A 12,896-nucleotide genomic window follows, 5' to 3' on the forward strand; every position below is an offset into this window, starting at 1 on the left:
TAGGGTAATCCAAACCATTCCCAAATTAAAGATCGAACCACATTTTACCCTACTCCACTCTACTATAAGGAATCCTTCTTTACTCCACCCATTGAATCTTTTCAACAATTTCCATGCGGAGAGAACTATTGTACCTACGTATATATTTATAGATTTATTGTGCAGGAGAATGCAACATTTAAATTATCTTCAATGATTTTTTGTTAGTTTTGTCAGTCACCTGATCGAAACAGATAAGGGTTAAGCTTTTATTACACTTATTTGTTAGTCATTTGAATCATTCAAAAGGCTAATCAGTTCTACTCTCACAAACAGAACATTCTCTTTACTCTTGCCTGTTAACAAGTGATATCATCACGGACATGTGTATATATAGTATACTCGTCAATCAGTTTAGAGTGAATGGCTCTGTTGTTTGAATTTTACCGATAATTTTGACTATTATATACTACTAGAAGACCCGGCAAACTTCGTACTGCCACAAATTGGACTGAATGTTTCAGATTGTAAATTTTAGATGAACTGAGAGAACTGCCGGTTTTTATAAAACGGAGTGTATTACAGGTGGTCGGTGTTAAGTCAGACCGAACCAAGTGACAAAACTCGATTTCGAGAAAAACGCGTTCAAAGTTTGCTGCTCTGTATGGTTTATAGTTATCAATCGTTCGAAAACATTTCATAACTCTGGCTGTTTACCACATTTATGTAGTCTGATTAGAGTAAGATATAGTTTAGGAAATTTTAGATCGTTTGCTGTCATTAACTCATTTTTTTTAAATTTTGCGACTTGGTCCGGTCTGATTTAACACCGACCTGGTATAAGTAGAATTTTGTAGTTTTTTAAGGAGTTCAACGTTTCTTGAGTCGATTAAACACCAGATTTCAATCGTATTAAGGCATTTAGTAAAAAAATCTCAAAATTTATTATGATGGGCAACACGTTGAAGACATGTCAGTTCAAAAGGTGGTTTGCCAATTCCCAATACCCAATGGTTGAATTGGTGGAAGTTGCTTCGAACCTTATCTCATAAATTCTGCTGATTGTTAACTTATTTTTTTGTAAAAATTGAATTCTATGGCATAAACAGCACCTTATTTTAGTCTGCTGTCTAATTATTTGCAATATACGTTAAAGCATTCCTGAGAACAGAATGCTGAAATGATGATGCTGAAACATGTCATTGTTCTATGTAACGCTCTCAAATACTTTTTATACGCAAAAGTACTCGTGCCCAGGGTTGCCACATGCACAGATTATTCTGTGTTTAACAGATATTTGAAAGAAATCGCCTGTACAGAATCTGTATGCATAGAATACAGATTTTCGCCAAATTACACAGATTAAACAGATTTTTGAGCTTTTACATGAGAGTGAAAGAGACGGAAATAGTCAGCAAAATGACTGTCTACCTCTTTCACACTCATTGTTTTGCATTGGACAGATTTTTGCACAGATATTTTTCCTCGTCGTACAGATTGTCAGATTTTTCCAACAAAAAACGCAGAATTATATGTGGCATCCCTGCTCGTGCCATTATCATCTTCCTATTCTGTATGCTGGTTCTTAAGTTAACCAACAACAGTAATGCAATATGTTTTTTTTTATTTGATTAATAAATTGATTGACATAAATTAAGCGATACAATTGTCATTGCCGAATCTCAATAACTGTAATTCGCAATCTACGTTAGTATTAATTACGGATCCAGTTAGCTTCATTATTTCACAAAATGAATTAATGTGTTAATTTCATTTCTAACCGCCTCCTCAAATATGTGAAAATACTAATAAAAGTACCCATTTGCCTTGAATCAATTTTTATTCTTATTGTTCCTTTGGTAATTCACGCACTAAAACAATTTAACACAAAAGCATAATTTTGTGCACTTTTTTTGCTTTTTAGGGGTGCAATGAAATCGGTATTCTTCATTTGGCGATTGGGAAGTGTCAATTTAATCAATTTAGTGCTTCAACCATTTATATGAATTTCATTACTGACACTTTAGGCTTGAGCTTAGGCTTATCAATAAGTTATACCTACAACGTATTACATAACGCTGATTATTTTCTGATCTTGCAAGTTCACAAAAATGGTTAATAGCAAGAATATCCCTCTTTGTTACATGTGGCGATTTAAATGAAGGTAACATGTGTTTGTTTACCGCGGTAACGGCGCTGTTAAAAATCGTACGTGGTATCGGTCGATGATCATAGTAGCCAGTAATACAGCGCATTCAATGTGTTGCAGGTTTAATATAGAAAACTAATTTTTCGAGTTTTCCAATCTCTTCAGTAAATTTTCCAATTTTTCTCGCCGTAAAGCAGCGGGGTGCTATCCGTATCTTAACGAACGGTGTTTGACAGTCCACTTAACGAAGGGCGCTATTTCAAAAAATGCAAGAAATAGCGCCCGTCTGACAGGTAGATTTGCTGCCAACCTTTGTCGAGATGTGCTGAGATGTTGGCAACAAAAACATGGCACCCATCGCAAGCCCCTGCCGTAAAGACATAGCGGTGGTGGAAACGAACACAATAAAAAAAGACCACTCAAATCGGACGCTCCGTTCTCAAGTGATGCGCGGTCGAACTTTCGCACTCCTCTTTTATATATAAGATTACATTAACTTGGTAAGTAGAACCCAACCAAGTATTCAAATAAAGTTTAGACAAAAACTAAATTATATTAATAATAGAGTGCTTCTAAGCCAAAGTTTAGACATAAAAAACAATAGCATTGAGCAAAAATTTAAATACAGCGGTTTACCGATTTTATCCAACCCTCAAAAATTTTTGAATAATATATGGGAACGTCGTCCAATTTGAAAATACAAATGCTCTGAAATAGAAATGAATGAAAAATATTGCTTGCATTGATAACTTCGTTCGTTTTCCCAGTGTTATCCACACGTCTCGAGTTTATTTAATTATCGATAAGTTATAATTTACATTAATTAAACCATAGTCCGACATTTTCACAAGATTTTTACATGAATGAATCATCGAAATCAGTCGATATGTCCTATGAAATATATACAACTGTCAGAACCATCGCTTTTAATGTACAGTAAGAGATTTTACATACTCAAACTCAACTAATATTTCACTTTTTGCCAAACAACATTTCGAATGGCTGACTTGAAATGCAACGAAAAATAATATCTGGTATGTATTTTCATAAACTATCAAAAGTGGTATGTCGCAGTCGCATGACTGCGACATGGTTTAACCGTAAATTTACTGACCGAAAATCCGACAAAATTCGGGTAGTCGGAACACCCGGATATAAAATAAAAATTGTTGTTTAAACGTTTCAATTCGTCAGTGGTTTCAATTTACCTACGTAAAATCTAGGACAGAACATGACACCACAGACAAACAGACATAACACTCGTTTTCCATTCATCGTACCGATAAAACCGTCATTTCAAATTTGGGCTTAGTTGGGAATGTCTCCGTTTTGGTCAAAGTGGCGCTTTTAGACAAAAGAAGGGGAATTCCCCACAAAAAATACTTGCTACTTTGAGGAACACCCATATTGCTATTTGATATTTGGGAATGTCGATCATAGATGGTGCTAGTGTTCAGGCTAAATGTGAGGTACGATAATTTTTGTTGATTTTTCTTCCAAGCGTTATGTCTGTTTGTCTGTGATGACACGTTGTATCGCCAAAGAGCCAATTTTCTGTCAAAAAAGAGTCAGCTTCCTGATTGACTGATTTCATGCGTGCAACTGTAGAACTGTAAAAATTCACAAGGGAAGCGCAAAAGTGTTGCTGGAAACCACAGCAAACCCTGAAACAATCAAGTTTTTCAAGTTACTAGGTTTTTAAGAGTTTGTTTATCGTGGCGTGTTAACATAAAACAAACTAAATCGAAATGTAAGTATTATTCGATCAGATTGGATCTATTTTTGTGTAATTAGTGATCTAGTTAGTGGCTTCTATCATAAACTGCAGCTGCATTCTTGGAAACACTTTTCGCTTGCCGTAGTAAATTTTGAAAGGGAATCGCCAAAACAAAAAAAAGAAGAAGAAGAAGTCACATGTCATGTACTGTCCTAGCGTAAAATTATGTACATAGCAAGTATCTGGAGCTTTCTGACGATATTTTAAAATGAACGGCCCGAAACTGGAACTCGAAAATCTCGACAGGGGTCAAAGTATTGCAGATTGCAAGGGAATTTTTACCATCCAAAGTGCGCAATCGTTCATAAAAGTGCTATTTTGGCTTAAATTGTTTCGGTCTCTTCAGTGCACTTATTGCTTGGAATGTAACGAAAAAGTGCGCCGAAGATATTCCGAAACGATTTAATGCTGGATCGCAGTTTTATGAGCGATTTCGCACTTTGGATGGCACAATTTTCCTTGCAATCAGCAATATTAAAAGGGAAGGAGTGATAATAGGCCAAATGTTTATGGGTCATTCCATGCCAAGTGACCGAGAAAAAGTTCAAACGTGTAATCGACCTTCACGGATTTGAACCTAATTTTGCCAGATTGTTCGTTTTCGGCCACACACTTAAACGATTCGGTAAAATTTACCGAAATCTAAACAGCCGAACGTTCGGTAAAAAATTTGGTGGTGCATATCGACGTTTACGGATCATTAATAATGTTTGGCATCATAAAAAAAAAATCGGACGTTCAGCTGTTTAGACTTCGGTAAAATTTTACCGAACTCGGTGGTTTTTATTAAGTGTGCAGGAAGTAAAAATCCAAAATTTGGTACGGATCGAACATTCCCTTGATTAGTGGAAGCGCCTCCATTTTTAAGAATAGAATGTCATCCTACAAATTACGTTAAACCAAATTTATATTTATTTTTGTAACTTTTTATTTACATTATTATAAGCACACACACACATAAATGGCGCACAAAAGAACAGCGGTACTGGAATCAATTATCTGAAAAAAGGTCTGGTTATAAATGTATCACACTAAACAAAACAAACATTTTTATGATTAGTTATAGACGCAGATTGTTTGATTTGTTTAGTTTAGGCTATACGAACGAAAACTGAAGGTTGCAAATATAAATTTGTAATTTTCTTACCTAGAATCGGAAACTACAAGGAGCAGCGCGTGTCATGTCTTGTCACTTGTTATGACATAAAGAGAATAGGGCGAAAAACGAAGAAGATGAACCGGTTCTGAATGTCAAATTCAGCCGGCGCCATATTGATTCTGTACGATTTCTGCCAGGCATCCGACTTTTTCGTAAGCGGGGAGACGCCCATTTGTTTAACGTGGTCGAAACGAACCAAAATCACTCGAAACGAGATGCGCAATGTCACCCCTGGATCTGTACGATTTCTGCCAGGCATCCGACTTTTTCGTAAGCGGGGGGCTTAGCAAGCTCTACACTCAAAATAATTTTCACGTCGAAATTACGTGAAAAGTTATGTGATTATTTTCCATCTAACTTTTCCCGTACTATTTACGTGAATTCAACGTAGTTTGCACTAATATGCGTGCATTTATGTGGAAATCAGATAGATGTTTTTGTATCTTCCAATAATGTTCAACTGAAAGTCACGTAACTCCCTGTAGAGAAATTTACGCGATTTTTCACGTGGAAAGAACGTGTGGATTATTTTGCGTGTAATTATGTGTAATTATGTAATTATGTTTTTAATTGAAGATAGAATTAACAAAAGGGCGAATGTCGCAAGCGTAAACAAACCGAGTGAGGGTTGCTTTTCCTATATGTCGACCAACATTTGAAAGGGGCGGATAAGCCAACTGTCAAACAGAACGAGTGAGAGTTACTTTTTGCTGGAGCAGCATAGGAAAATGAACTCTCACTCGTTCTGTTTGACAGTTGGCTTATCCGCCCCTTTCAAATGTTAGTCGACATATGCTGGTCCAGCAAAAAGTAACTCTCACTCGGTTTGTTTACATTTGCGACATTCGCCCTTTTGTTAATTCTATCTAGAATTATGTTTGGCAGTTTTCGGATAGCGTGTACCCATTTGAATGTGCTCTAAAACAAAATCTGTCTTGAACGAAAGCGGGAAAAGCAGGCGTATAACGGGTTTGTTATTATTGGGCAGCTGTCAGAATCGAAAGCAGACCATAATTTTCGGAAAAGCCGAGCTTCAGCATTTTGTTAGTGTTAAATTATTCTGCAAATTTGTAAAAATTCGTTTTATTTTCCACATAAAAGTCTTATAACCTATTCTCAGCACGTCTGCTGTATTGATCGCCGATAAAGATTCGATTACCGACTGCGGCAATTTACGGGAAAATTCTGGAAAGCTCGACTGAAGGTAAGTTAAAAGCTGAATCATTAGAAATTTTTGTTTGCGCCAAATTTCAATTGTTCTTGCATAAAGAATGACGCGGATGTGCTAAAATTTAAAATTAGCAGTGTCCGGAAATATCCGATTTTTGAAGCATTGAGTAATTGAAATACAGTTTAGAGTACTTTTATTGAACGCAAGCTCTGCACTTGGTAAAACATATTTTGTTCAATCCTAAATACGTTGAAATTTTATACTTATATACTTAAGGAATCCAATAAGCTGACTCTTTGTTCTTTGGTTGATGTAGACAAGCGGGATACGACATGGCTAAGGTTCACATCACTAACGTTGTGGTACTGGATAATCCGAGCAGCTTCCTGAATCCGTTTCAATTTGAGCTTACGTTTGAGTGCATCGAAGAGCTAAAGGAAGATTTGGAATGGAAAATGATCTATGTCGGTTCGGCAGAATCGGAAGAATTTGACCAGGTGCTGGACACAATCTACGTGGGACCAGTGCCGGAGGGACGCCACATTTTCGTTTTCCAAGCCGATCCCCCGAACGTGGCTCGTATTCCGGAGCAGGATGCCGTTGGCGTGACCGTTGTACTGCTCACATGCTCCTACCGAGGTCAGGAGTTTGTTCGCGTTGGATACTTCATCAACAACGAGTACTCCGATCCAGAGTTACGAGAGAACCCGCCTGCCAAGCCACTATTCCAGCAGATGACCCGCAATATTCTTGCTTCCAAGCCGCGTGTGACTCGATTTAAAATCAACTGGGATGACAACCCGGCAAACGGCACCAATGGAGCTAATGGAATGGACGACGAAGCTGGTATGGCAATCGAAAACGACCGCCTCGACGATATGGAAGCCGGACCGAGCGACGTTGGAATGATGCCCGAAGCGACGCATGACGACAACAGTTTGGCTCTACCGAGGGAGTTCAACGAAAACTCCAACTCGCTAGCGATGGAATGCTGAGATTATGGGTAGTGCGTGACGTCCGATAACTTGTCTCTGCTGACTAAGAGTTTTAGTGTGCTTCGTCGTCTAGCGTTCAACGTTGTTTTCTTTTACTCACTTGGAGAGAATAGTCTTACTCGAGGGTGAATCGACACAAGAGCGGGGATAATTTTCTTAAGAAATACTTTCCGAACCGTTTTCTGAACCATATCGTGCTGATTCACTGATTTTGCTTTAAAATTAAATCGATATGTAAATAATTAATAAAAAAAAAATATACTAAAATAATACACACTACAAGTTTAGTAATAAAGTATAGTCTGATATTGATATTTTCCAAATTCGAGTATGTTTCTCCCTTACTGTGCAAAAGTTGATATTTTCAATTCAGGAAAGCTCCGAGGCACAGGTTTAGGAGCATATTTTACGGGGCGAGTGACGTGGCACAGCGAATTTGAATTCGCGTTCCGTTCAGCATTAGTCGAAGTGAATGACGTAAGATTTTCAAGACGAATCTTTTGGCTTATGCGAAATGTGACAATTCACCAGAATGAATGCGAACGACAATGAAATAAAGTTGCACGTCACTCACCCCTCACCATTCAGCAACGTACAGTTGCGCATGAATTGTCTAACTTGCCATTTTACGTGACAAATATCAAATGGCTACTGCGATTGTATATTGTAATCACAAAATTAAAATTGTTTGCTTTTTCTTGTCTTGTATTTTCTTGAAAATAAAACCGGTCGCGTCCGGGCCGTTGGGTTAAAGTTTTGAGGGAGTCGAAAATGTTTAAAAATTTTACTTATACACTTTATTTCATTATCGTTAAGAAAATAAGAATTTCAACTGATATCTTAATGTTTGCGTTTGCTTGAAAAAAAAACTGTAATTGATACGTTTATCATTTCCAGAGACTCGTGTGAAATTACTCAGTGTCAATGCACGTGATCCTCGTCACAGGAATGCCAGGTAATGACCGTATCCGTTCCGATAAGAATTCCCATTTTGCATTCTGATCAATCAAAGTTTTATCAAATTTCAAAATAGCCAGTTTTTTCTGTTTGGTTGGTCGGAACGAGTTAGATCAAAATGTAAAATCGAGGTTAACATTTTTTCTTACTCGGCAGGAGTGGGCAAAACCACTATCATGCGCAGTGTTAGCCTAGAGCTCAAGAAACGCGGCATGCAATTTGATGGGTTTTATACGGAAGAAGTGCGAGCGGCCAATGGTGAACGAACGGGTTTCGACATTGTCACTTTCGATGGTAAGCAAGCACCACTGGCACGAGTCAGGTAATTGGCCACCCTTGATCCCTGCATTATGGCTCGTTTAGCACACAGTTTTGTCTATTTTAGTGAATCTTTGCCCAATTATCCAGCACGGTATCGAGTCGGCAAATACAGCGTATGCGTTTCGGAATTCGAATCACTAGCGCTACCAGCCCTTAATGCGAGCACTGCAAATCTACTGTTGCTAGATGAAATCGGTAAAATGGAACTCAAATCGAAAGCTTTCGAAACTCGTCTGGCTCAACTCACGGCTCGCCTTACCCGGGGAGATAATCTATTTCTTCTGGCGACAATCCCATTGAAGGCAGTGCTTCCGATCGTCGAACAACTGAAAGCCATCCCGAAAACGATGTTATTCCATGTTACTTTTTCCAACCGCAACAAGATGGTGATGGAAATTTTAGAGGCGACTATTCGGATGACTAGTGCAGGTCAGTAACCAAGTAGTTTAAATGACTCGAACTTCTCAAATATATTTATTCGATTATAAATAATTATGCTTACAAGTTGTGGAACGCACTGCCGGTTAGTGGAACAACCACTAACCCTCGCTATCCATTGCTCATTTTTGTGTCATATTTACTCTCAGACCGTGCGGATCGTTTGCGCACTCGTTTGTTGCTTTTCTCCATTTCGTTGAACTTATCTGCCCGGGCTGTCCAGAAAGCATTCTGTCGATCACTAATCTCCAGCTCGGTACCCGAGAAATCTTCGTTCGGCGGTAGCAGCATACTCCAGCTTCGGTCGCTGTTCAGCTTCGCTATCGAGCAAAGAATTTCCCGGATCTCCTCTGTCGGAAGTTGAGTAATCAGCGCCAGCTGATGTCGATCCAGTTTATCACACTGGGTAAATCGATACAGAATATAGTCACGTGCTTTGCACATCTGTTCCGCTGGAACACCGTTGATACTGGACACGCTCCCCTCCAAATAGATGCTATCCGATTGAACAACCCAGTTGCCTCGGATTAGCACACCAGCCATCGGAAGGGTCCGAAGAACCTTATCCGCTGCAAGGCTCCGGTCCGGCAGAAGTTCCATAATTTGCTGAAAGGTGAGTACCTTAGCTACAAATGAGAAAAATATCATTTAATTATTATTTCTCGAATTAATCAACCCATCCTTACCATCCTTAAGAATTACCCTAATCTGGTCGACTAGTGCCATTTGCCTTAGCTTATGCATGCAAACGACACGACTTGGCAGCATAGAATCTATATTCCTATCCGTTTTCTCCTTACTAATTAACATGTCTAGATATTCGGCAGAACCAACATTCAGTACACTTTCCGTGCCCACACGGGACGAGCTGCCGCAGAACAGTTTTTGTCTCTCCAACTCGGCGGCAGTCGAACTTTTAGCGTGCCAAAACGTTTCGCACCATGGTTCTTCCGATTCCATCTTAGAGATGTAGTTGAAAGACTTCTCCCTGGCCTTACGCACCTTCTCGTTCTCGGTGCGGGCAAATTTTACCGTGACCTGTTTGGCTTCCTCTTCCTCCCCATCGGCGTCCTGTTCCGCTTTCTGCTCGGCCTTCGTACGTGTATCCTGCTTGTCAAAGTAGGAAAACATTTGCCGCATCGAAACAATACCGTTCAACGGTGTCGCATGGATTTCCCGATCCTGAAGAACGCACATCATGTACCTATTTATATCTTCGATGGGCTTCGAACTGAGAAAAGATTGCTTGTCCATCGTTCCACTGCGAAATGTTGGTTTCTGCTGTCGATCCTTCTCTTTGCCGTCTGCCGCAATCGCAAACTGTTCACCCTTGAAAGAGTCGTAATTTTTCGAAGCAGTATTCAAGGCGTAATCCACTTTTATCTGTTGCAATAACACACAAGAAAAAATGAAAACAATTACCATGTGGCGAGACGACTACAGCACGACCTTGCGATAATAACTTACCTGCTGATTAATTGGTTTAACACAACTATTTACAACTTGGCCATCGTCGAAAGTGGCATTCGACGACTTAACTGGGTACTGCAACAGGTAGAGATTCTCCGCGAGAGTTGTGGACAGAAACACTGGAATCTAAAGGATTGACATGAAATCATGATTAGATAGTCGAGCTTGATTCATTAAAATTATTAAATTACCTCTTCTACAACCGGGTCATCTTCGTCATCCATTATTACTAGCCAAGTCGAGGCAAACTATAAACTTCTAAACAGATTAAAAAGCAGCAATACCTGCCGGAAATATTTTCACATTAGGTAGGAGGTTTCAAAAAAAAACGTGAACAAAATCTCGAAGCCCGCAGGTAACACAAGAACAGCCAGGATTGGAATGATGAAAAGAGATGGCGATATTTCAGGTTTCATCATTCAGCCGTGACAGCTGGTCCAATGCGATCTAAAAGTTGTCGTGCAATAAATATAACGTTTTTATCGTTTGTATTCCAGATGCAGGAATATCAGAGTACAGTGGACCCTCGTTCGTTTGAACGATTCGTCATGCAAACTAACGGGGTTAGCTTTTAATTTGAACAACCCGCTTAGGCGCGTCCAGCAGAAATCGAACAAAAATCTGGCAGCGAAAAACTTTTTCTGCCAGGCATTCTGCCTGATTTCTGGCCGCCGTCACCCGTGAAAACTAGCAGAAAGGCAACAACCGACTCTGGTAGAAATTTCGCCTAACGGTTTTGTCTGCCAGATTTCTGTTCGATTTCTGTCAGCCATGTCGAACAGAACCGATACCGAAACCGATTCAACCGGTTTGTTTTTTGCGTAACTTTTTGATTAAAAAAAGCTGTCATCAAAAAAACAATACATACACTGAGAAAACTTTTCGTATAATTTCTATGTGTCCCACACATAGATTTTTGCAATGTGCCTAGTCAATGAACTTTATAGAGCTTGCTAAGGGATGCAAAAACTTATCGTTTTTCACTCAAACGTATGTTTTTTTACCGGGGTATAACTGGGGGAAAACAAAAACAAACGTGTAAAATCAATGTAAAATCTAACAACAGCAACAACAAATCGCGCGTCGATGTGTGCGTGCGGTAAACGTCAGCAAGCTCAATATGCCACAGAGTTATAATTTATGGGTACGCGAAACTTTTGCACATACTATTCATATGCGCATATTTTTTGTGTATAATTGCACATACTATTCATATCCGTATAATTTCTATGTGTATTTCTATAGGCGGATTGTGTTTATATGCGGCACATGATAATCATCTAGAATTTCATATGGAAATTTACCATTAGTTATGTGCAGAATATTTTGAGTGTACATTTGCGCATTTTACACTACTTTATTGTTCATTCTTACGTTCAGCTTATTTTTGTTAGTTTTCGGTGCATTTCAGAAGCTGAAACCAGATGAGCGGGACCTTTGGTCTGAAAACAAAAAGAATGCACGGAGCACGCACGTTATTGGAATCGACCATTTAAAATGTTTCGTGAGGCTTTAAAAACAGAAACTAAATCCCTCAGAAACAGGTTGAATATTATTTTCTTACCTGTAGTGCAGAACTGCAACATTAGGCAGCATCGCGTGAAGCACGTATCTCCCGTTTCAAAATGTCATTTTTGACATACAGAAAAGCGAGCGAAAAACGAAGAAGACGAACCGGTTCTGAATGTCAAATTTTGCCGGCGCCATATTGATTCTGTTCAATTTCTGCCAGGCATCCGAATTTTTCCTAAGCGGGAACTGGTAACCCTAAATATGCTAGATCTTGTGTGAGCTGGCTGCCCTGTTCTTTGTTATTGTTTTGGTGGTTTGATTCACTTGGCACTTGCAAACAGCGAATATTTCTACCACAATCGTTGGGAAATCGCCTTTTGAAACATATTAAACACGCTAGATCAGTACAAACAAATCGTGTTTATGTACATTGTCTGCATAAGCAAATGATGTTATATTGAGAATGACATTTAAACCATTTTTAATTTGCGCGTCGTGCAAACCAACGGGGTTCAAATTAAAGTGTTCAGATTAAAAACGGTCAAACGAACGGGGGTCCACGGTAGTATACTACTGTTTTACCTGACTCACTGCGAATATGCGTGTTATTGAAATAAAACGTAACCATACGTTTTATTCGTTTATAACGCATATGCAGTTTATATCGATAACAAACGATTTCTTATAAGTTGTGCTTTGGTTATTGCATTAAATTTGTAAAAAGTTGCATAAATAACAATTCGGTTTCACAATCCAATTATTGCGTACTACTGGCACTTGAAATATAACGTTTAAGTACGTAATTTTTAGTGATCAAAATTAACGATATTTTCGATACAAGGGCGATATTTTTCGAAACCTTTCGAACCAACACGACCCCGCGAATACAACGCATATTCGCAGTGAGTCAGGTAACACAGTAGTGTCATACTCATCATCCCATCAACATCTCTATATCGAGCTGCAGT

The 12,896-nt window shown here is 38.9% G+C and overlaps 3 protein-coding genes across 3 annotated transcripts; 2 read left to right on the forward strand and 1 right to left on the reverse strand.

The window, feature by feature from the left end:
- The first annotated feature begins 6,097 nt into the window (after positions 1–6,097).
- On the forward strand, positions 6,098–7,477 carry LOC128737239 (histone chaperone asf1). Its single transcript, XM_053831837.1, has 2 exons — positions 6,098–6,268; positions 6,552–7,477. Exon 2 carries the CDS (start codon positions 6,568–6,570, stop codon positions 7,228–7,230), a length of 663 nt encoding a protein of 220 aa, XP_053687812.1. The 5' UTR covers positions 6,098–6,268; positions 6,552–6,567; the 3' UTR covers positions 7,231–7,477.
- A 397-nt stretch (positions 7,478–7,874) lies between these two features.
- Positions 7,875–8,986, forward strand: LOC128738787 (cancer-related nucleoside-triphosphatase homolog). Its single transcript, XM_053834163.1, has 3 exons — positions 7,875–8,185; positions 8,344–8,509; positions 8,573–8,986. Exons 1-3 carry the CDS (start codon positions 8,155–8,157, stop codon positions 8,943–8,945), a joined length of 570 nt encoding a protein of 189 aa, XP_053690138.1. The 5' UTR covers positions 7,875–8,154; the 3' UTR covers positions 8,946–8,986.
- On the reverse strand, positions 8,969–10,777 carry LOC128738783 (DNA-directed RNA polymerase III subunit RPC5). The gene is made up of 4 exons (XM_053834158.1): positions 10,608–10,777; positions 10,414–10,542; positions 9,633–10,329; positions 8,969–9,572 (listed from the first exon to the last, which is right to left on the reverse strand). The coding sequence occupies exons 1-4, from the start codon at positions 10,638–10,640 to the stop codon at positions 9,058–9,060; spliced, it is 1,374 nt and encodes a 457-aa protein (XP_053690133.1). The 5' UTR covers positions 10,641–10,777; the 3' UTR covers positions 8,969–9,057.
- Between the last annotated feature and the right edge of the window lie 2,119 nt (positions 10,778–12,896).

This window comes from Sabethes cyaneus, chromosome 2, assembly GCF_943734655.1.
Source record: "Sabethes cyaneus chromosome 2, idSabCyanKW18_F2, whole genome shotgun sequence".
NCBI lineage: Eukaryota > Metazoa > Arthropoda > Insecta > Diptera > Culicidae > Sabethes > Sabethes cyaneus.

Bases quoted from the DNA above. Each gene is read 5' to 3' on its own strand.
- LOC128738787 (XM_053834163.1), top strand. From the start codon at position 8,155: ATGCACGTGATCCTCGTCACAGGAATGCCAG. The intron at 8,186-8,343 runs GTAATGACCGTA...CTTACTCGGCAG, and splicing joins CCTCGTCACAGGAATGCCAG to GAGTGGGCAAAACCACTATC. The intron at 8,510-8,572 runs GTAATTGGCCAC...TGTCTATTTTAG, and splicing joins GCACCACTGGCACGAGTCAG to TGAATCTTTGCCCAATTATC.
- LOC128737239 (XM_053831837.1), top strand. From the start codon at position 6,568: ATGGCTAAGGTTCACATCACTAACGTTGTGGTACTGGATAATCCGAGC.
- LOC128738783 (XM_053834158.1), bottom strand. From the start codon at position 10,640: ATGGATGACGAAGATGACCCGGTTGTAGAAGAG. The intron at 10,330-10,413 runs GTAAGTTATTAT...TTATTGCAACAG, and splicing joins TTAAACCAATTAATCAGCAG to ATAAAAGTGGATTACGCCTT. The intron at 9,573-9,632 runs GTAAGGATGGGT...TCTCATTTGTAG, and splicing joins TAGGGTAATTCTTAAGGATG to CTAAGGTACTCACCTTTCAG.